This window comes from Heptranchias perlo, chromosome 17 (assembly GCF_035084215.1).
Source record: "Heptranchias perlo isolate sHepPer1 chromosome 17, sHepPer1.hap1, whole genome shotgun sequence".
Lineage (NCBI taxonomy): Eukaryota > Metazoa > Chordata > Chondrichthyes > Hexanchiformes > Hexanchidae > Heptranchias > Heptranchias perlo.
The window spans coordinates 55,916,151-55,937,770 of NC_090341.1; the positions used below are offsets into that span (position 1 = coordinate 55,916,151).

At 47.2% G+C, this 21,620-nt stretch overlaps 1 protein-coding gene across 1 annotated transcript in view; it reads right to left on the reverse strand.

Annotated features, from left to right (window-relative positions):
* LOC137334324 (E3 ubiquitin-protein ligase RNF123) overlaps nucleotides 1–21,620 on the reverse strand; it is a 370,362-nt gene that overhangs the window by 46,567 nt on the left and 302,175 nt on the right. The window contains exon 36 of the mRNA XM_067999016.1: nucleotides 7,074–7,216. Coding sequence (XP_067855117.1) covers nucleotides 7,074–7,216 — 143 coding nt within the window. The remainder of the gene's footprint in view (nucleotides 1–7,073; nucleotides 7,217–21,620) is intronic.

Consider the following 21,620-nt stretch of genomic DNA (forward strand, 5'->3'; position numbering starts at 1 on the left):
GGCTGTCATTTCTTTTACACCCTTTTTTCCTCAGTGGAATATATTTATTTTGAAAGTTGTAAAATAACTCCCTAAATGAACACCACTGCTCATGTACCGTCTTACCCTTTAATCTATTTTCCCAGTCCACTTTAATCAATTCCGCTCTCATACCATCATAGTCTCCTTTATTCAAGCTCAGTACGCTTGTTTGAGAATCAACCTTCTCACCCTCTAATTGGATATGGAATTCAACCATGTTGTGGTCGCTCGTTCCAAGGGGATCCTTAACTAGGACATTATTAATTAATCCTGACTCATTACACAGGACCAGGTCCAAGGTTGCCTGCCCCCTTGTAGGATCAGTTACATACTGCTCAAGAAATCCATCCCTGATGCACTCAATGAACTCGTCCTCAAGGCTGCTCTGCCCAATTTGATTTGTCCAGTTAATATGATAATTAAAATCCCCCATAATTATGGCTGTTCCCTTATTACATGCCCCGACTATCTCCTGATTAATACTTCTTCCAGCAGAGTTGCAACTATTAGGAGGCCTATATACTACGCCCACTAATGTTTTTTTTCCCCTTATTATTCCTTATCTCCACCCAAACTGTTTCATTATCTTGATGCTTTGTCCCAATATCATTTCTCTGTATTACAGTGATTCCTTCCTTTATTAACATAGCCACCCCACCTCCCCTTCCTTCCTGCCTGTCCTTCCTGATTGTTAAATACCCTGGCATATTTAATTCCCAGTCGTTGTCACCCTGCAGCCATGTTTCTGTAATGGCCACAAGATCATACCCATACGTAGTTATTTGTGCCGTTAACTCGTCCATTTTATTACGAATGCTACGTGCATTCAGATAAAGAACTTTCAAATCTGTTTTGTGACGCTTAGTTCCTGCTTTTTCCTTTTTTAACACTTTACCTATTACTCCATACCTTCTGTCCCTTCCTGTTACGCTTTCCTCTCTCTCCCTGCTCAGGTTCCCAACCCCCTGCCACTTTAGTTTAAACCCTCCCCAACAGCACTAGCAAACACTCCTCCTAGGACAGCGGTCCCGGCCCTGCCCAGGTGCAGACCGTCCGGTTTGTACTGGTCCCACCTCCCCCAGAACCGTTTCCAGTGTCCCAGGAATTTGAATCCCTCCCCCTGATTATATACAGCTCTCTATTCCTTCATCCAAGTTATTTATAATTATAGTGAAAAGCTGAGGCCCCAGTCTAGATCCCCGGGGGACACCACTAGCCACATCCTGCCAATTTGAGTACACAGAAAAAAATAGGAGCAGGAGTAGGCCATTCGGCCCTTCGAGCCTGCTCCCCCATTCAATATGATCATGGCTGATCCTATCTCAATACCATGTTCCCGTGCTCTCCCCATACCCTTTGATGCCTTTTGTGTCTAGAAATCTATCTAGCTCTTTCTTAAATATATTCAGTGACTTGGCCTCCACAGCCTTCTGTGGTAGAGAATTCCACAGGTTCACCACCTTGAGTGAAGAAATTTCTCCTAATCTCAGTACTAGATGTCCTTCCCCGTATCCTGCGACTGTGACCCCTCGTTCTGGACCCCCCAGCCAGGGGAAACATCCTCCCTGCATCCAGTCTGTCTAGCCCTGTCAGAATTTTATATGTTTCAATGAGATCCCCTTTCATTCTTCTACATTCGAGTGAATACAGGCCGAGTCGACCCAATCTCTCCTCATACGACAGTCCTGTCATCCCAGGAATCAGTCTGGTGAACCTTCACTGCACTCCCTCTGTGGCAAGTATATCCTTTCTTAGGTAAGGAGACCAAAACTGCACACAATACTCCAGGTGTGGTCTCACCAAGGCTCTGTATAACTGCAGTAAGACATCCTTGCTCTTGTACTCAAATCCTCTTGCAATGAAGGCCAACATACCATTTGCCTTCCTAACTGCTTGCTGCACCTGCATGTTTGCTTTCAGTGACTGGCGTACAAGGACACCCAGGTCCCTTTGTACATCAACATTTCCCAATCTATCACCATTTAAATAATAACTCTGCCTTTCTGTTTTTCCTTCCGAAGTGGGCACCCATTCTCTCTACTCTCCGTCTCCTGCCTACTAACCAATTCCCTATCCAAACCAATAGGTTGCCTCCAATTCCATGTGCTCTCATTTTTGTTAAGTCTCTTACGTGGAACCTCGTCGAGTGTTATCAGCATGATCTGTAAAAACTCCAACCAAACCCCCCTGTCTGCTGGGGGAGTGAGGCCTCCACATTGCGAGTAACTGCTGGCGGGATTGCATGGGCAGGCATAAGTCCCACCCTGCTACTTCACCAACACCATCTCATTGCTGTTTGTGGGATCTTGCTGTGTGCAAATGCTGGGTCAAAATCCTGGAACTCCCTACCTAACAGCACTGTGGGAGAACCTTCAGCACACAGACTGCAACAGTTCAAGAAGGCGGCTCACCACCACCTTCTCAAGGGCAATTAGGGATGGGCAATAAATGCTGGCCTCGCCAGCGACGCCCACATCCCATGAATGAATAAAAAAAAATTGGCTGCTGTGTTTTGGTTCCTTTATTTCTTTCCTTCCTTCCCCTGGTATGGCCCCCATCTTCACTCATGCAAGCCCAAGGGGCATAGGCTTCAGTGCATCCAGTGCACTATATCAGGATGTTCATCAAGTGTTTTCAGGCCTTACCCTCGTATGTCAAGACCGCCTACGACTCCAAGGTCATCCTGCAGGGTCATCCTGGAGAGCAATGATAACCCTTCACTTCTTTACTGCACCATCGATCATTTCCATAAACTCGCCCCTACCTACCCCTCACCTCCAACAAGTTGCGAGGAACTCATGTTGCCGTGGTGCACTATCCCCCCTCGTCCCCAACCTCATGGCCCATAGTCATCGATCACTATCATGCCTGGGGACTAGGCCTGATGCAATGCCTGGTGTGGAAGGGCATCTCTGACGCAGCAGCAGGTGGAACTCTGAATGGCCTACGACCCTACTGAAGCTCCCATGAAGGCCAGCCTGCCGCTGAACACCAAAATGGCAAATAACACATAAATGTCGTGTCATGCATGTTGGTAGGACCAACACAGAATACGCTATCATTTACAGGGAATAATACTGAAAAAGGTTGAGAGAGAAAGATGTAGGTGTTTCTGTGCACAGATCACTGAAGGTTCACGACCAATGTAGAGAAGCTGCAGCTAAAGTTAACGGCATTAGATTCTATTAATAGAACCATTCAGTACAAATCAAAGGACCCCCTTCTGTCATTATACAGGTCACTGGTTGGACCACATCTAGAGTACTGCACCCAGATTTGGTCCCCTCACATGGTGGTGATATAATGGCCTTGGAAAAGGTTCAAAGAAGAGCTACGAGAATAAATCCTAGCTTAAAGAACCTTAGTTACCCAGAAAGGCATAAAGAGCTGGGTCTATTTACTTTAGAGCAGCGTAACTTAGATGTGACCGAATAAGAGGGAGACTGGGGAATGGGGGTGGAGAGAGAGGAATGGGGGAGGATAAGTCAGGCAGAGTCAGGAGCAGCTGCAAGAACATGGTGGGTGGGAGCGATGCTGAGAGAAGAGCAGCGAGGAAAGGGGTGAGCGAAACCTGGGGACCTTACCGTGGGTAAATAGTTAAAGATTATTTCCGCTGGCCAGCCAGACCCCACTGTATGGAGGGCTGTATGGCACCAATTTGTGCCTAACGTGAACCTGGCATCACACATGGCACACTATCAGCATGATCTGTAAAAACTGCTGTCTGCTGGAGGAGTGAGGCGTCCACAATGTGCAGCCTCCCACCTCGCTTTAACTCTGAAAACACTCCACACCAGGTCAACCCAGCAATTAACTTGTGGGCCCCTTCCAACACGTGACCCCAAGAATGGCCACTGCAAGATCATGCGGGGAGCTGTAATCGTTTCTCCGAGGCTGACTTTGACTAATTTACAGCAGTGAACTAGTTTACATAATTTGAGATGTTTCGCCTTCCCCCTCTGCTTTCCCCCTTCCCCCTCTGCTTTCCCCCTTTCCCCCCCGCCCCGGCTTCTGCTTCCCCCTTGATCTGCTCTGCTCTCCTCCCCCCTTAAGGCCACCTGCATCAGCTGCATTTTTGTGGCTCGCCCATCGGCCTCTGGTCTACGCTTTTAGTGAACGGCAGCGATGGCAGTTGGTGATCTACAATGCGCATGTGCGGCAAGATCGCCGTCCCGCGTAGGCGCGTCATTGAAAGAGGAAGTTCTCAATCCCTGGCGCTAGTCATAGCGGAAGTTTTCACATCGTTCCCTTTGTGAAGATAAGACAAACATCACCTTTTACCTTTTTTTCCTGTCCCTCCACCGAAGGACGAACAAGCTTGCATTTATATGGCAACTTTCATGGCCTCGGGACGTCCCAAAGCATTTTACAGCCAATGAAGTACTTTTGAAGTGTAGTCACTGTTGTAATGTAGGAAACGTGGCAGCCAATTTGCGCACAGCAAGATCCCACAAACAGCAATGAGACAATGGCCAGATAATCTGTTTCAGCTGTTGGATGAGGGATAAATATTGGTCAGGACACCGGGGAGAACTCTCCTGCTCTTCTTCTAAATAACGCCAGAAGATATTTTACATCCACCTGAGAGGGCAGACAGGGCCTCGGTTTAACGTCTCATCCGAAAGGTGGCACCTCCGGCAGTGCAGCATTCCCTCAGTACTACACTGAAGTGTCAGCCTGGATTATGGGCTCAAGTCTCGGGTGTAGGCTTGAACCCACAACCGTTTGACTCAAAGGCGAGAGTGTTGCCCACTGAGCCACGGCTGACACTGAAGGCACTGACTCACACTTCAGGAGTGCCATCAGTCTGCCACCAGCTTGCCCCAATGGCAATCATTTCAACTCTGAGCCATGGCAGCCATTCGTCAAGCAAACTGCTCGACTGTGGAAAGCACAACAGTAGAATCAGATCCCGACCTTGCTTGACGTGCATCAGGAAGGGTCTCTGCTCTGTGCTGATCACAGCCAGGGTGGCGGTAGGGGCACAAAAATTGTTTCCTCCACCCTGGATTGGCGTGGGGGAGATGGGGGTGAAATGGGCTGAGGTTCCTGTTGTGGGTTGCTATCCTGCAATCCCTACTGGAAGTGTATGTGTGCAAACAGCTGCCAAGCGCAGGATTGTGCACAGCTGCGATGGCCCCTCCTCACTGGCTGGGCTCACATATCAAAATGGACATGCTGGAGGTACCAGACGGAAATGTGGCCCCAGGGAACAATTCCCAGTGAAAGTCACCTCTGCCAGAGGAGAAATCTGATGGAAAGAGGGGGAAGACGACCTTAAATGCAAGGCTCCACATTGTAGCAGGTGTACTAATAGCACATAATATAATGGATTGTGTGCACCAACCACCCATGTAGGAGTGGGCACCCATTGGAGTGAGGAAAGATTCAAGAAGCCCAAGTTTTAGTCTACAGAGCAGGTTAAGAGGAGAGCTCGTTAAATGTTAAAACTGTTTTTCTCAAACCGAGTCATTAAATTACACAGAATATTACAGCACAGAAACAGGCCATTCGGCCCAACAGATCTATGCCAAGTTCTTTTGAAGTTTTTTAAAAAATAAGTGCATGCTATTAAGCTCACAGAGACCTGCCTCCCCACAGTGACCTGTACATCCTAGGAAGTGCAGCTTCTGGCTAAAGAACAATTGATCAAGAATCAAACACGGTGGCAGATGATGGCTACCATATCATATTGATTGGCAGTTGTGCCCTGCATCTGATAAAGATCCTGATACAAAGTGCACCTTTTGATAGCTTTTGAAAAACAAACTTTATTTTAAATGGTTCAGCCTTTAGGGTTAAAGATATTAGGTGTCAGCTGTGGCTCAGTGGGTAGCACTCTCGCCTCTGAGTCAGACGATTGTGGGTTCAAGCCCCACTCCTGAGACTTAAGCACATAATCCAAACTGACACTCCAGTTCAATACTGAGGGAGTGCTGCACTGTCAGAGGTGCCGTCGTTCAGATGAGACGTTAAATCGAGGTCCTGTCTGCCCTCTCAGGTGGTCGTAAAAGATCCCACGGCACTATTTGAAGAAGAGCAGGTGAGTTCTCCCCAATGTCCTGGCCAACATTTCTCTCTCAACCAACATCTGAAACAGATGATCTGGTCATTTATTTTACTTTTTCTGTGCGCAAATTGGCTGCCGTGTTTCCTACATTACAACAGTGACTACACTTCGAATGTACTTCATTGGCTGTGAAGCACTTTGGACGTCCTGAGGTCGTAAATGGTGCTGTATAAATGTAAGTCTGTCCATAAATGCAAGAATGCAAGTCTTTCTTTCTTTATCACCTACTCTCACAGCGGCACCTTCATATATTAACATATCACAAACCTGAGATGTCTGGCCAATCAGTCATGATGTAATCATAGAATTATATAGCACAGATGGAGGCCATTCGGCCCATCATGTCTGCGCTGGCTCTTTGAAAGAGCTATTCAATTAGTCCCACTCTCCTGCTCTTTCTCCGCAGCTCTTCAAATTTTTCATTTTCAAGTGCACAATATATCCAATTCCCTTTTGAAAGTTACTATTGACTCTGTTTCCACCACCCTTTCAGGCAGTACATTCCAGATCATAACAACTCGCTGCCTAAGAAGAATTCTCCTCATCTCCCCTCTGGTTCTTTAGCCAATTATCTTAAATCTGTGTCCTCTGGCTACCGACCCTCCTGCCACTGAAAACAATTTCTCCTTATTTACTCTATCAAAACCTTTCATTATTTTGAACACCTCAATCAAATCTCCCCTTAACCTTCTCTGTTCTAAGGAGAACAACTTCAGTTTTTCCAGTCTCTCCACTAGAAGAGGGAGTATTTATAGACAAGGGTGTAAACAAAAGGCACAGCGACCTCCCCTCCCCCATCCCACTTCAGTATGAAACCCAGACAGCTCTCCCACACAACAGTAACAAAAACCTCCCCCAGAAAGCATGTTATAATACTCAGTGCAGCTACAACTTCTCCAAAAGTATATGCTGCAAAGGTTCTTATGATCTGAAACGGGGCTGATCCTCTGGTTCATCACAGCCCAATGTCCACTATACTCACATGCTTGGAGGGAAAAGTGTTTCTTCTCAGTTGGTGGGGGTGTTGCTCCCAGGGCCGAGAGCTCATTTTCTCCGAGAAGGTACTGTATTGATCGCAACTGAAAGCAGGGATCAGCCAGAAGCACGGCTGTTGCTCGTTGGACCCTGAAAAGGAGCAAGAGATGAAGCATTAGAGGAGACTTTGAAGTGAGATCCTGGAGGGAACTTACGCAACTGATTCAGACAAATTATTCACTGTGTTCAAAGAAAACGGGACACGAAAGTTGTCAAACAACTTGTCAAGTAAAGGTAAGAACGTAAGTCAGGTAGAATGTTTTCACCCAGAGGGCGCAATAAGTTACCAGGAATAGTATAATGGGTTCAAATGGACAGTATAATGGCTCAAAGGGCAATTAAATGTACTTCTGGAGAGTGAGTGGATCAAGGAACATGGTGGGAAAGTAAGTGGGATTGATCTATCAAAAAGAGATAGGTTTGTTGGGGCCAATGGCCTTTTCCTGTGCCTATGTTTGTTAGCCAGCAGTAAAGCAGTAAGAAAAAAACATTCATGTTCAGTGTCAAATAGGCACTGAAGTAAAGAGCAAATTGAGAAATACAGCCACACTCTCAGCTCCCCATCCCGCTGGAACTAGCCAGTGTCACGGACCTAAAGTAGTGAGGTTACCTGCGGTCACACTCAGCCATGGTGCAGGTCAGTGGATCACATCTCAAGGGAATCAAAGGCACTGCGTCTCATTGTGGGGCAGATCCCACTTCAACGTACATAACACATTAGTGATGGTTTCCTCACTCACTGAGACCCCATATCGTAATATGCCCCTCACTTTAAACAGGCATTGTGTTGGCTCCCAAATATATTACTGAGAGGATTTATTGCCTTTTTTTAATGTTGGCACCTGCTGAAACAAGATAGGCTTCACCCAGTGATTTACACCTGGCACTGACTGCGCTGCAACTCTTGTAAATGTGGGTAAAGTGTGCCCCCACCACAGAACAGAGGCAGGCCCTTGAAAACAGGAAAAGCTGTTGTCCATTTGCCTGACCTCCTGTAGGACACACATCACTGTTGGCTTTTACATGGTGCGTACTGTACTCAAAGTTCAACTTCCAAACCTCCCTCTCATTCCCAGCTTGCATGAACCAGCTCTCCATCCTCTTATTCAGATCTCACGTGTTAACAGATTTGGCTGATTGGGCTGCATGTGGCGGGCAGGGGGCTCTGAGCAGTGTAAAGAACCGTGCCCCTAATTGAAGCCCTTTATCTGAATGGGGTGTCTCATACTAACTGAAGGTCAACACAGTATATGCGACAGTTTGTGTCTGAATGGTTTCTGATCTGGGCTCTCCATCTGCTTCAGAGCTTCCAGAAGTTCAACATAGGAACGGGAGTAGGCCATTTAGCCCCTCATGCCTGCTCCGCCATTTGATAAGATCATGGCTGATCTGTGATCTAGCTCCATATACCTGCCTTTGGCCCATATCCCTTAATACCTTTGGTTGCCAAAAAGCTATCTATCTCACATTTAAATTTAGCAATTGAGCTTGTATCAATTGCCGTTTGCGGAAGGGAGTTCCAAACTTCTACCACCCTTTGTGTGTAGAAATGTTTTCTAATCTCACTCCTGAAAGGTCTGGCTCTAATTTTTAAGACTGTGCCCCCTACTCCTAAAATCCCCAACCAGCGGAAATAGTTTCTCTCTATCCACCCTATCTGTTCCCCTTAATATCTTATAAACTTCGATCAAATCACCCCTTAACCTTCGAAACTCCAGAGAATACAATCCCAATTTGTGTAATCTCTCCTCGTAACTTAACCCTTGAAGTCCGGGTATCATTCTAGTAAACCTACGCTGCACTCCCTCCAAGGCCAATATGTCCTTCCGAAGGTGCGGTGCCCAGAACTGCTCACAGTACTCCAGGTGCGGTCTAACCAGGGTTTTGTATAGCTGCAGCATAACTTCTGCCCCCTTGTACTCTAGTCCTCTAGATATAAAGGCCAGCATTCCATTAGCCTTATTGATTATTTTCTGCACCTGTTCATGACACTTCAATGATCTATGTACCTGAACCCCTAAGTCCCTTTGGACATCCACTGTTTTTAACTTTTTACCATTTAGAAAGTACCCTGTTCTATCCTTTTTTGATCCAAAGTGAATGACCTCACATTTGTCTACATTGAATTCCATTTGCCACAGTTTTGCCCATTCACCTAATCTATCAATATCACTTTGTAATTTTATGTTTTCATCTACACTGCTTACAATGCCACCAAATGCGCAAAACTCCCATAATCCAGATGACATGCTGGATATCAGCTAGAACAGCGTTCATATACCTACGCAGCCCGTTTTAGCCGAACGAGGAAGCCCTTGTGCTCTTAGGCTTGTGTAACTCTCGATCATAGCAGTGAGAATGTACATCCCCGCCTCACACAATAACAATAACAAATACAACTACAAAATACCCGTGGGATATTTACCAATGAGTGCAGGTGATGCGCAGGCTGTGCCTGGAACTGGGGGAGCACCAGGACCTGGGAGGCCCCTGCTGGCTGCTGCAGACTACAAACCCCGAAGGCCAAAGGGAGCCTGTGTGAATTCTTTGTTCCCAGAACTCCATCAACCCCCCTAAACATCCCCAGGGACCATGCACTGTTCCAACCTTGTACCAGCTGAGTTCCCTGCGTGACCTGAGCCCCTGCCAAGTAATGGTCTTAGCTACGTTAGTGAGTAACGCCAACCAATTGTATCAAACTGTGTTAGACCCTCCACATATGTACATACAAGGACAGCGTGCTGTATTGGACTATGCACTATACCATGTACACTGTACTATGTATGCCTTGTGTACTCTGTATTGTACACTCTATTATACCAATATTCAAGTACGTACGTAATTTTTTTATAACTCAGTAAAACAAATAGCATTCATCTCCTGGTGAGTATGGATTAAACTTTACAGCAGACAGAATGTACTGTACCTTCAGTAAACCGACTACGCTTGGAGGGATTAATATAAAAACATAACTGTAAGGAAATCTATCTCCACTGTGCTTACTTGGTTAGAACGGCAGAATACAGAAACCAGGGCAAACTGCTCAAGGTTCAGAGATATCTGCAATAGTGGCGATTCTCTAAAATGTAGAGAGAACTGCGATGGAAGGACAATCTAATTCTGGAAAAATCAATGGCTATCTCTTTAAAGGAGAGCAAAGGGAGACCATGATTCAGAATCCATACAACAGTTTCCAGAATTAGATGTGAGAGAGCTGTTGGTTATTAAATAAAAATCCAACTGATTGAAGTATAACATTACAGGTCTCTTCATCCAACGCACAGTTGGGGAACTATCCATCATTTGTAATAAGTAAGGTAGTCGAGTCTAGATCCATGGTGCTAACTAACTTTTGACAACAGCCACAATAACCAATATCTTGTTTGAGGGCCACTCTCCACAACATGTGTGATGGGACATGGACAAGTACCAATGATTACTCACCGAGCTGTGTCATTCCTCACACAGTAATAGTACGCATGTCTGTGCCCATGATTCCTCACACAGAGATGGTATGCATGTCTGTGCCCATGATTCCTCACACAGTGATGGTACGCTGGTCTGTGCCCATGATTCCCCTCACAGTGATGGTACACTGGTCTGTGCCCGTGATTCCTCACACAGTGATGGTACGCTGATCTGTGTCCATGATTCCCCACACAGTGATGGTACGCTGATCTGTGTCCATGATTCCCCTCACAGTGATGGTATGCTGGTCTGTGTCCGTGATTCCTCACACAGTGATGGTACGCTGGTCTGTGCCCATGATTCCCCTCACAGTGATGGTACACTGGTCTGTGCCCGTGATTCCTCACACAGTGATGGTACACTGGTCTGTGCCCATGATTCCTCACACAGTGATGGTACACTGGTCTGTGCCCATGATTCCCCTCACAGTGATGGTACGCTGATCTGTGTCCATGATTCCCCACACAGTGATGGTACGCTGATCTGTGTCCATGATTCCCCTCACAGTGATGGTATGCTGGTCTGTGTCCGTGATTCCTCACACAGTGATGGTACGCTGGTCTGTGCCCATGATTCCCCTCACAGTGATGGTACACTGGTCTGTGCCCGTGATTCCTCACACAGTGATGGTACGCTGGTCTGTGCCCATGATTCCCCTCACAGTGATGGTACACTGGTCTATGCCCGTGATTCCTCACACAGTGATGGTACGCTGGTCTGTGCCCATGATTCCCCTCACAGTGATGGTACGCTGATCTGTGTCCATGATTTCCCTCACAGTGATGGTACGCTGATCTGTGTCCATGATTCCCCTCACAGTGATGGTACGCTGATCTGTGTCCGTGATTCCTCACACAGTGATGGTACGCTGGTCTGTGCCCATGATTCCCCTCACAGTGATGGTACGCTGGTCTGTGCCCATGATTCCCCTCACAGTGATGGTACGCTGATCTGTGTCCGTGATTCCTCACACAGTGATGGTACGCTGGTCTGTGCCCATGATTCCCCTCACAGTGATGGTACGCTGATCTGTGTCCGTGATTCCTCACACAGTGATGGTACGCTGGTCTGTGCCCATGATTCCCCTCACAGTGATGGTACGCTGATCTGTGTCCGTGATTCCTCACACAGTGATGGCGCGGGTGTCTGTGACCGTGATTCCTCACACAGAGATGGTACGCTGGTCTGTGCCCATGATTCCCCTCACAGTGATGGTACGCTGATCTGTGTCCATGATTCCCCTCACAGTGATGGTACTCTGGTCTGTGCCCATGATTCCCCTCACAGTGATGGTACGCTGATCTGTGCCCATGATTCCACACACAGTAATGGTACGCTGGTCTGTGTTTGTGATTTCCCTCACAGTGATGGTACACTGGTCTGTGCCCGTGATTCCTCACACAGTGATGGTACGCTGGTCTGTGTCCATGATTCCCCACACAGTAATGGTACGCTGGTCTGTGTTTGTGATTTCCCTCACAGTAACAGGTCGTGGGTTTGTGCCTATGATTCCCTCGCACAATGATTGGACGGGGGTTTGCGACTGTGATTCTCATGCACAGTGATCGGACGGGCGTCTGCGGCTGCGATTCTCACGCAGTGATCGGACGGGCGTCTGCGATTCCCATGCACAGTGATCGGACGGGCGTCTGCGATTCCCATGCACAGTGATCGGACGGGCGTCTGCGGCTGCGATTCTCACGCAGTGATCGGACGGGCGTCTGCGGCTGCGATTCTCATGCACAATGATCGGATGGGAGTCTGCGGCTGCGATTCCCATGCACAGTGATCGGACGGGCGCCTGCGGCTGCGATTCCCACGCACAATGATCGGACGGGCGCCTGCGGCTGCGATTCCCACGCACAGTGATCGGACGGGCGTCTGCGGCTGCGATTCCCATGCACAGTGATCGGATGGGAGTCTGCGGCTGCGATTCCCACGCACAATGATCGGACGGGCGCCTGCGGCTGCGATTCCCACGCACAGTGATCGGACGGGCGTCTGCGGCTGCGATTCTCACGCACAGTGAGGGGACACGGGTATATATCTGTAATAGGTCATGGGTCTGCACCTGTGACTCCCTCACAGTGATGGGGGTTTTGCTTGCCCGAGGATTCCTCACATAGTGAGTTCCTGATTTCAATCACGCTGCTATAAACAGCAGCCAAATAAAAACTAGAACCTTCCCCTCAGGATGAGGGGAAGAAAAATAAAGCAATTAGACCAATACTTCTATTTAACAAGGCTCCCTCATTTGTTGTATAGTCGCAGGGATAATCCTACCTCCTATTATCAAATTTTGTTTGATTACGCTCCTGTGAAACACAATGGGACAATTTACTACGTTAAAGGCACTATATAAATGCAAGTTGTTGTTGAAATAACATTCCTTTACTGGACAGTAAGATAAGGAACGCAGCACCGAATCGGCTGAGAGGAACAGTTGAAAGGGTGTGGGCTGTAAATGATCACGGTGGAGGTGAATAATGTTACATAAAGTCTCCCGTCCTGCTTCCTTAAATGTCAGTGCTCATTAAAACAAGAGGTATCACAGTAGGTACAACACAGAGGAGGCCATTCGGCCCATCATGCCTGTGCTGGTTCTTTGAAAGAGCTATCCAATTAGTCTCATTCCCCTACTCTTTCCCCACAGCCCTGCAAATGTTTTCCTTTCAAGTATTTATCCAATTCTCTTTTGAAAGTTACTACTGAATCTGCTTCCACTGCCCTTCCAGATCATTACAACTCGCTGCATAAAGAAATGTTTCCTCAGGTCACCTCTCCCTCTTTTGCTGATCACCTTAAATCTGTGCCCTCTGGTTACAGACCCTTCTGCCAAGGGAAAAACAGTTTCACCTGATTTACTCTGTCAAAATCGTTCATGGTTTTGAACACCTGTATCAAATCTCCCCTTAACCTTCTCTGCTCTGAGGAGAACAACCCCAGCTTCTCCAGTTCCCTCATCCCTGGCACCATTCTAGTAAATCTCTTCTGTACTCTCTCTAAGGCCTTGATATCTTTCCTAAAGTGTGGTGCCCAGAATTGAACACAATACTCCAGCTGAGGCCTAACCAGTGTTGTATAAAGGTTTATCATAACTTCCTTGCTTTTGTACTCTATGCATCTATTAATAAAGCCAAGGATCCCATATGCCTTTTCAACGGCCTTCTCAACTTGTCCTGCCACCTTCAAAGGTTTGTGTACGTACACCCCCAGGTCACTCTGTTCCTGCACCCCCTTTAAAATTGTACCATTTAGTTTATATTGCTTCTCCTCATTCCTCCTACCAAAATAAATCACTTCACATTTCTCTGCGTTAAATTTCATCTGCTGTGTGTCTGCCCATTTCACCAGTCTGTCCATGTCCTCCTGAAATCTGTTACTATCCTCCACATGTTTACTACAATTCCAAATTTTGTGTCATCGTCAGACTTTGAAATTCTGCCCTGTATACCCAAGTGAAGGTCATTAATATATATCAGAAAGAGCAGTGGTCCTAATACTGACTCCTGGGGAACTCCAATGTATACTTCCCTCCAGTCTAAAAAACAACCGTTCACCACGAGTCTCTGCTTTCTGTCCCCTAGCCACGCTGCCACTGTCCCTTTAATCCCATGGGCTTTAATTTTGCTAGCAAGTCTGTTATGTGGTACTTTATCAAATGCGTTTTGAAAGTCTATATACACATCAACCGCAATACCCTCATCAACCCTCTTGGTTACTTCATCAAAGAACTCAATCAAGTTAGCCAAACATGATTTTCCTTGTAATAAATCCCTGCTGACTTTCATTTATTAGCCCATACTTTTCCAAGTGCCAATTTATTTTGTCCCAGATTATTGTCTCTAAAAGTTTCCCCACCACCGAGGTTAGGCTGACTGGCCTGTAATTGCTGGGTTTGTCCCTCTCCCCTTTTTTGAACAGGGGTAACATTTGCAATCCTGCAGTCCTCCGGTACTATCCCCATATCTAAGGAGGATTGGAAGATTGTGGCCAGAGCCTCCACAATTTCCATCCTTACTTCCCTCAGTAACCTAGGATGTGTCCCATCTGGACCGGGTAACTTTTCTACTTTGAGTACTGCCAATCTTTTAAGTACCTTCTCCTTATCTATATTGATCTTATCCAATATCACTGCTACCTCCTCCTTTACTGTTGCAATGGCAGCATCCTCTTCTCTAGTGAAGACCAATCAAAGTATTCATTTCGTACCTCAGCCATGCTCTCTGCCTCCACAAGAAGATTTTTTTGTCCCTAATCGGTCCCACGCTTCCTTCAACTACCCTTTTATGTTAGTAGCTAATCTATTCTCATACTCTCTCTTTGCTCCTCTTATTCCCTTCATTACTGGACGAGTAATCCAGAGGCCTGGACTAATAATCTGGAGTCATGAGTTCAAATCCCGCCACGGCAGCTGCGGAATTTAAATTCAATTAATTAAATAAAATCTGGAATGAAAAGCTAGTATCAGCAATGGTGGCCATGAAACTACCAGATTGTTGTAAAAACCCATCTGGTTCACTAATCTCCTTTAGGGAAGGAAACCTGCCGTCCTTACCCGGTCTGGCCTATATGTGACTCCAGACCCACAACAATGTGGTTGATTCTTAATCGCCCTCTGAAATGGCCTAGCAAGCCACTCAGTTATACAATCTCATTACGAAAAGTCATAATAAGAATAAAACCGCACTGACCACCCGACATCGAACACGACAAAGACAAACCAAGCCCAGTCAACCCTGCAAAGTCCTCCTCACTAACATCTGGGGACTTGTGGCAAAATTGGGAGAGCTGTCCCACAGACTAGTCAAGCAAAAGCCTGACATTACCATCCTCACAGAATCATACCTTTCGGCCAACGCCCCAGACTCTTCCATCACCATCCTTGAGTATGTCCTGTCCCACCAGCAGGACAGACCCTGCTGGTGGGACAGTGGCGGTACAGTGATATACAGTCAGGAGGGAGTAGCCCCTGGAGTCCTCAGCATTGACTCCAGACCCCATGAAATCTCATGGCATCAGGTCAAACATGGGCAAGGAAACCTCCTGCTGATTACCACCTACCATCCTCCCTCAGCTGATGAATCAGTCCTCCTTCAGGTTGAGCACCATTTGGAGGAAACATTGAGGGTAGCAAGGGCACAGAACATACTCTGGGTGGGGGACTTCAATGTCCATCACCAAGAGTGACCAAGCTGACCAAGTCCTGAAGGACATAGATGCCAGACTGGGCCTGCGGCAGGTGGTGAGCAAACCAACACGAGGGAAAAACCTACTTGACCTCGTCCTCACCAATTTACCTGTTGCAGATGCATCTGTCCATGACAGCATTGGTAGGAGTGACCACCGCACAGTCCTCGTGGAGACGAAGACCCGTCTTTAAACTGAGGACACCATCCAACATGTTGTGTGGCACTACCACCGTGGTAAATGGGATAGATTCAGAACAGATCTAGCAGCTCAAAACTGGACATCCACGAGACGCTGTGGGCCATCAGCAGCAGCAGAATTGTATTCCAGCACAATCTGTAACCTCATGGCCCAGCAAATTCCTCACTCTACCAGTGCCAACAAACCAACAGATCAACCCTGGTTCAATGAGGAGTGTAGAAGAGCATGCCAGGAGCAGCACCAGGCGTACCGAAAAATGAGGATCCAAACTGGTGAAGCTACAACTCAGGACTACATGCATGCTAAACAGCGGAAGCAATGTGCTATATTCAGAGCTAAGCGATTCCACAACTAACGGATCAGATCAAAGCTCTGCAGTCCTGCCACATCCAGTCATGAATGGTGGTGGACAATTAAACAACTAACGGGAGGAGGAGGTTCTGTAAACATCCCCATCCTCAATGATGGCAGAGTCCAGCATGTGAGTGCAAAAGACAAGGCTGAAGCGTTTGCAACCATCTTCAGCAAGAAGTGCCGAGTGGATGATCCATCTCGGCCTCCTCCCGATATCCCCACCATCACAGAAGCCAGTCTTCAGCCAATTCGATTCACTCCACGTGATATCAAGAAACGGCTGAGTGCACTGGATACAGCAAAGGCTATGGGCCCTGACAACATCCCGGCTGTAGTGCTGAAGACTTGTGCTCCAGAACTAGCCGCGCCTCGAGCCAAACTGTTCCAGTACAGCTACGACACTGGCATCTACCCGACAATGTGGAAAATTGCCCACGTATGTCCTGTCCACAAGCAGGACAAATCCAATCAGGCCAATTACCGCCCCATCAGTCTACTCTCAATCATCAGCAAAGTGATGGAAGGTGTCGTCGACAGTGCTATCAAGCGGCACTTTCTCACCAATAACCTGCTCACCGATGCTCAGTTTGGGTTCCGCCAGGACCACTCAGCTCCCGACCTCATTACAGCCTTGGTCCAAACATGGACAAAAGAGCTTAATTCCAGAGGTGAGGTGAGAGTGACTGCCCTTGACATCAAGGCAGCATTTGACCGAGTGTGGCACCAAGGAGCCCTAGTAAAATTGACGTCAATGGGAATCAGGGGGAAAACTTTCCAGTGGCTGGAATCATACCTAGCACAAAGGAAGATGGTAGAGGTTGTTGGAGGCCAATCATCTCAGCCCCAGGACATTGCTGCAGGAGTTCCTCAGGGCAGTGTATTAGGCCCAACCATCTTCAGCTATTTCATCAATGACCTTCCCTCCATCATAAGGTCAGAAATGGGGATGTTTGCTGATCATTGCACAGTGTTCAGTTCCATTCGCAACCCCTCAGATAATGAAGCAGTCCATGCCCGCATGTAGCAAGACCTGGACAACATCCAGGCTTGGGCTGATAAGTGGCAAGTAATATTCGCGCCAGACAAGTGTTAGGCAATGACCATCTCCAACAAGAGAGAGTCTAACCATCTCCCCTTGACAATCAACAGCATTACCATTGCTGAATCACCCACCATCAACATCCTGGGGGTCACCATTGACCAGAAACTTAACTGGACCAGCCACATAAATACTGTGGCTACAAGAGCAGATCAGAGACTGGGTATTCTGCAGTGAGTGACTCACCTCATGACTCCCCAGAGCCTTTCCACCAGATGTGGATGAGTGCAGCTCCAACAACACTCAAGAAGCTTGACACCATCCAGGACAAAGCAGCTCACCACCCTAAACATTCACTCCCTTCACCACTGGCGCACCATGGCTGCTGTGTGTACCATCCACAGGATGCACTGCAGCAACTCGCCAAGGCTTCTTCGACAGCATCTCCCAAACCGCGACCTCTACCACCTAGAAGGATAAGGGCAGCAGGCACATGGGAACAACACCACCTGCACGTTCCCCTCCAAGTCACACGCCATCCCGACTTGGAAATATATCGCTGTTCCTTCATCGTCACTGGGTCAAAATCCGGGAACTCCCTTCCTAACAGAACTGTGGGAGAAGCTTCACCACACGGACTACAGCAGTTCAAGAAGGCAGCTCACCACCACCTTCTCAAGGGCAATTAGGGATGGGCAATAAATGCTGGCCTTGTCAGCGATGCCCACATCCCATGAACGAATAAAAAAAAAATCAACTCTGTACTAGCTGTATTCAGCCTGGTTCTCTACTGTATTATGAACCGTACATTTGTCATAAGCCTCCTTTTTCTGTTTCATTTTTATCTCTATATCTTTAGTCATCCAGGGAGCTCTAGCTTTGGATGCCCTTCCTTTTCCCATCATAGGGATGTGTCTACTCTGTACCTGAACCAATTCCTCCTTGAAGGTTCAATTACTGTTTTGCCTACTAATTTTTGATTCCAATCCACCTGGGCAAGATCCCTTTTTAACTCCCTGAAATTTGCCCTCCTCCAGTTAAGCATTTTCACATTTGATTGTTTCTTGTCCTTTTCCATAACTATTCTAAAGCTAATATTATGATCACTGTTCCCAAATGCCTCCCCACTGAAACATGCTCCACCTTCCCACTTCATTCCCCAGAAATAGATCCAGCACTCCTTCCTTCCTGGTTGCGCTGGAAACAGACTGTTCCAGAAAGTTCCCTTGAACACAATGTTACTGTCCCAGTCTATAACTGAATTGGGATAATTGAAGTTCCCTGTTATCATTACTCTATAGTTCTTGCATTTTTCTGCAATTTGCCTGCAAATTTGCTCCTCTATCTCCTTCCCACTATTTGGTGGCCTATAGTCTACACCCAGTAGCGTAATAGCTCCTCTACTGTTCCTTAATTCTGACCAAATAGATTCTTTGACCCCTCAACTACATCATCCCTTTCCATTGCTATAATAGTTTTCTGCTGCCACCCGCCACTCCTTGTATAACCTGATTACTCACATCTACAATGGAATGAGGTATGACCTCTGCAGATTGGTAGTTTGTAAAGTTTTCTATCTAGGTACATACTCCATGGATACCATCTCTTAAATTAGGCAGTGTCAACTCTGCAAAAGAAAACAGCGTCATCACTGTAGAAAACTCCATTTTATTAGTGTTTGTGGACCACCTGTGGCATTGCTCGTGTTAAGTTGGAGGATCAGCTGTTGTATAATGACCAGCGTTATGCGGTGTAATGCTGAACATAACATTCTGGCTTGTTCCCCCATGGCCACACGGTCCAATGCTGCAAACATCCTGAGGTCCATTACAGACCAATGTGTGTTAGGCACATCCTGAGATCATTCAGAGGATCACTGTTTCTCTGTACATTGGAGGCTACTTCTAAATCCTGGGCTCTGTCCCAAGGTCAGAAAGAAGCAGAAGGAAATGACTGGCTTTCTTTTTTTAAAAAAAAACGCTTTTGATACTTCATCTGAAATATGAGATTGACGTGTGATGTGGAATGGTCATGAGCTAGATGCAAGATTTATGTTAGATATTACACTGTTCTGTAACAACATCGTATAATGCAGACTGCATTATTCTGCTGCTGAACTCACTTTCACTTTAAAGCCACAAAGCCTATTTGTCATAAATTCTGAGGTCAATTAGAGGTTAACTGCTGTTGGTGAGCAACACATGCAGATTGGCAGAACCTTTTAAATTTCCAGATCCAGGTAAAAAAAAAAACAAGCATCAAGCAACAGTCTGACATAGCCACACTCACAGAATTATACCTTTCAGCCGATGTCTCAGACTCCTCAATCACCATCCCTGGATATGTCCTGTCCCAACAGCAGGACAGAACCACCAAAGGTGGAGGTACAGTGGTATACAGTCAGGAGGGAGTGGCTCTCGGAGTCCTCAACATTGACTCCAGACCCCACGAAATCTCATGGCAGGTCAAACATGGGCAAGGAAACCTCCTGCTGATTACCACCTACCGTCCTCCATCAGCTGATGAATCCGTACTCCTCCATGTTGAGCACCATTTGGAGGAAGCACTGAGGGTAGCAAGGGCACAGAATGTACTCTGGGTGGGGGACTTCAATGTCCATCACCAAGAGTGGCTCGGTAGCACCACTACTGACCGAGCTGGCCGAGTCCTGAAGGACATAGCTGCCAGACTGGGCCTGCGGCAGTTGGTGAGAGAATCAACACGAGGGAAAAACTTACTTGACCTCGTCCTCACCAATCTACCTGTTGCAGATTCATCTGTCCATGACAGTATTGGTAGGAGTGACCACCGCACAGTCCTCGTGGAGACGAAGTCCCGTCTTTACACTGAGGACACCATCCATCATGTTGTGTGGCACTACCACCGTGGTAAATGGGATAGATTCAGAACAGATCTAGCAGCTCAAAACTGGACATCCATGAGGCGCTGTGGGCCATCAGCAGCAGCAGCAGAATTGTATTCCAGCACAATCTGTAACCTCATGGCCCGGCATATTCCTCACTCTATCATTACCAACAAGCCAGGGGATCAACCCTGGTTCAATGAGGAGTGTAGAAGAGCATGCCAGGAGCAGCACAAGCGTACCTAAAAATGAAGTGCCAACCTGATGAAGCTACAACACAGGACTACATGCATGCTAAACAGCGGAAGCAACATGCTATAGACAGAGCTAAGCGATCCCTCAACCAACGGATCAGATCAAAGCTCTACAGTCCTGCCACATCCAGTCGTGAATGGTGGTGGACAATTAAACAACTAACGGGAGGAGGAGGCTCCGTGAACATCCCCATCCTCAATGATGGCGGAGTCCAGCACGTGAGTGCAAAAGACAAGGCTGAAGCATTTGCGACGATCTTCAGCCAGAAGTGCCGAGTGGATGATCCATCTCGGCCTCCTCCCGATATCCCCACCATCACAGAAGCCAGTCTTCAGCCAGTTCGATTCACTCCACGTGATATCAAGAAACTGCTGAGTGCACTGGATACAGCAAAGGCTATGGGCCCCGACAACATCCCGGCTGTAGTGCTGAAGACTTGTGCTCCAGAACTAGCTGCGCCTCTAGCCAAACTGTTCCAGTACAGCTACAACACTGGCATCTACCCAACAATGTAGAAAATTGCCCAGGTATGTCCTGTCCTCAAAAAGCAGGACAAATCCAATACGGCCAATTACCACCCCATCAGTTTACTCTCAATCATCAGCAAAGTGATGGGAGGTGTCGTCGACAGTGCTATCAAACAGCACTTACTCACCAATAACCTATTTACTGATGCTCAGTTTGGGTTCCACCAGGCCCACTCGGCTCCAAGCCTCATTACAGCCTTGGTCCAAACACGGACAAAAGAGCTGAATTCCAGAGGTGAGGTGAGAGTGGCTGCCATTGACATCAAGGCAGCATTTGACGTGCATGGCATCAAGAAGCCCTAGTAAAATTGAAGTCAATGGGAATCAGGGGGAAAACTCTCCAGTGGCTGGAGTCATACCTAGAACAAAGGAAGATGGTAGTGGTTGTTGGAAGCCAATTATCTCAGCCCCAGGACATTGCTGCAGGAGTTCCTCAGGGCAGTGTCTGAGGCCCAACTATCTTCAGCTGCTTTATCAATGACCTTCCCCCCTATCATAAGGTCAGAAGTGGGGATGACTGCACAGTGTTCAGTTCCATTCACAACCCTAGATAATGAAGCAGTCTGTGCCCGCATGCAGCAAGAACTGGACAACATC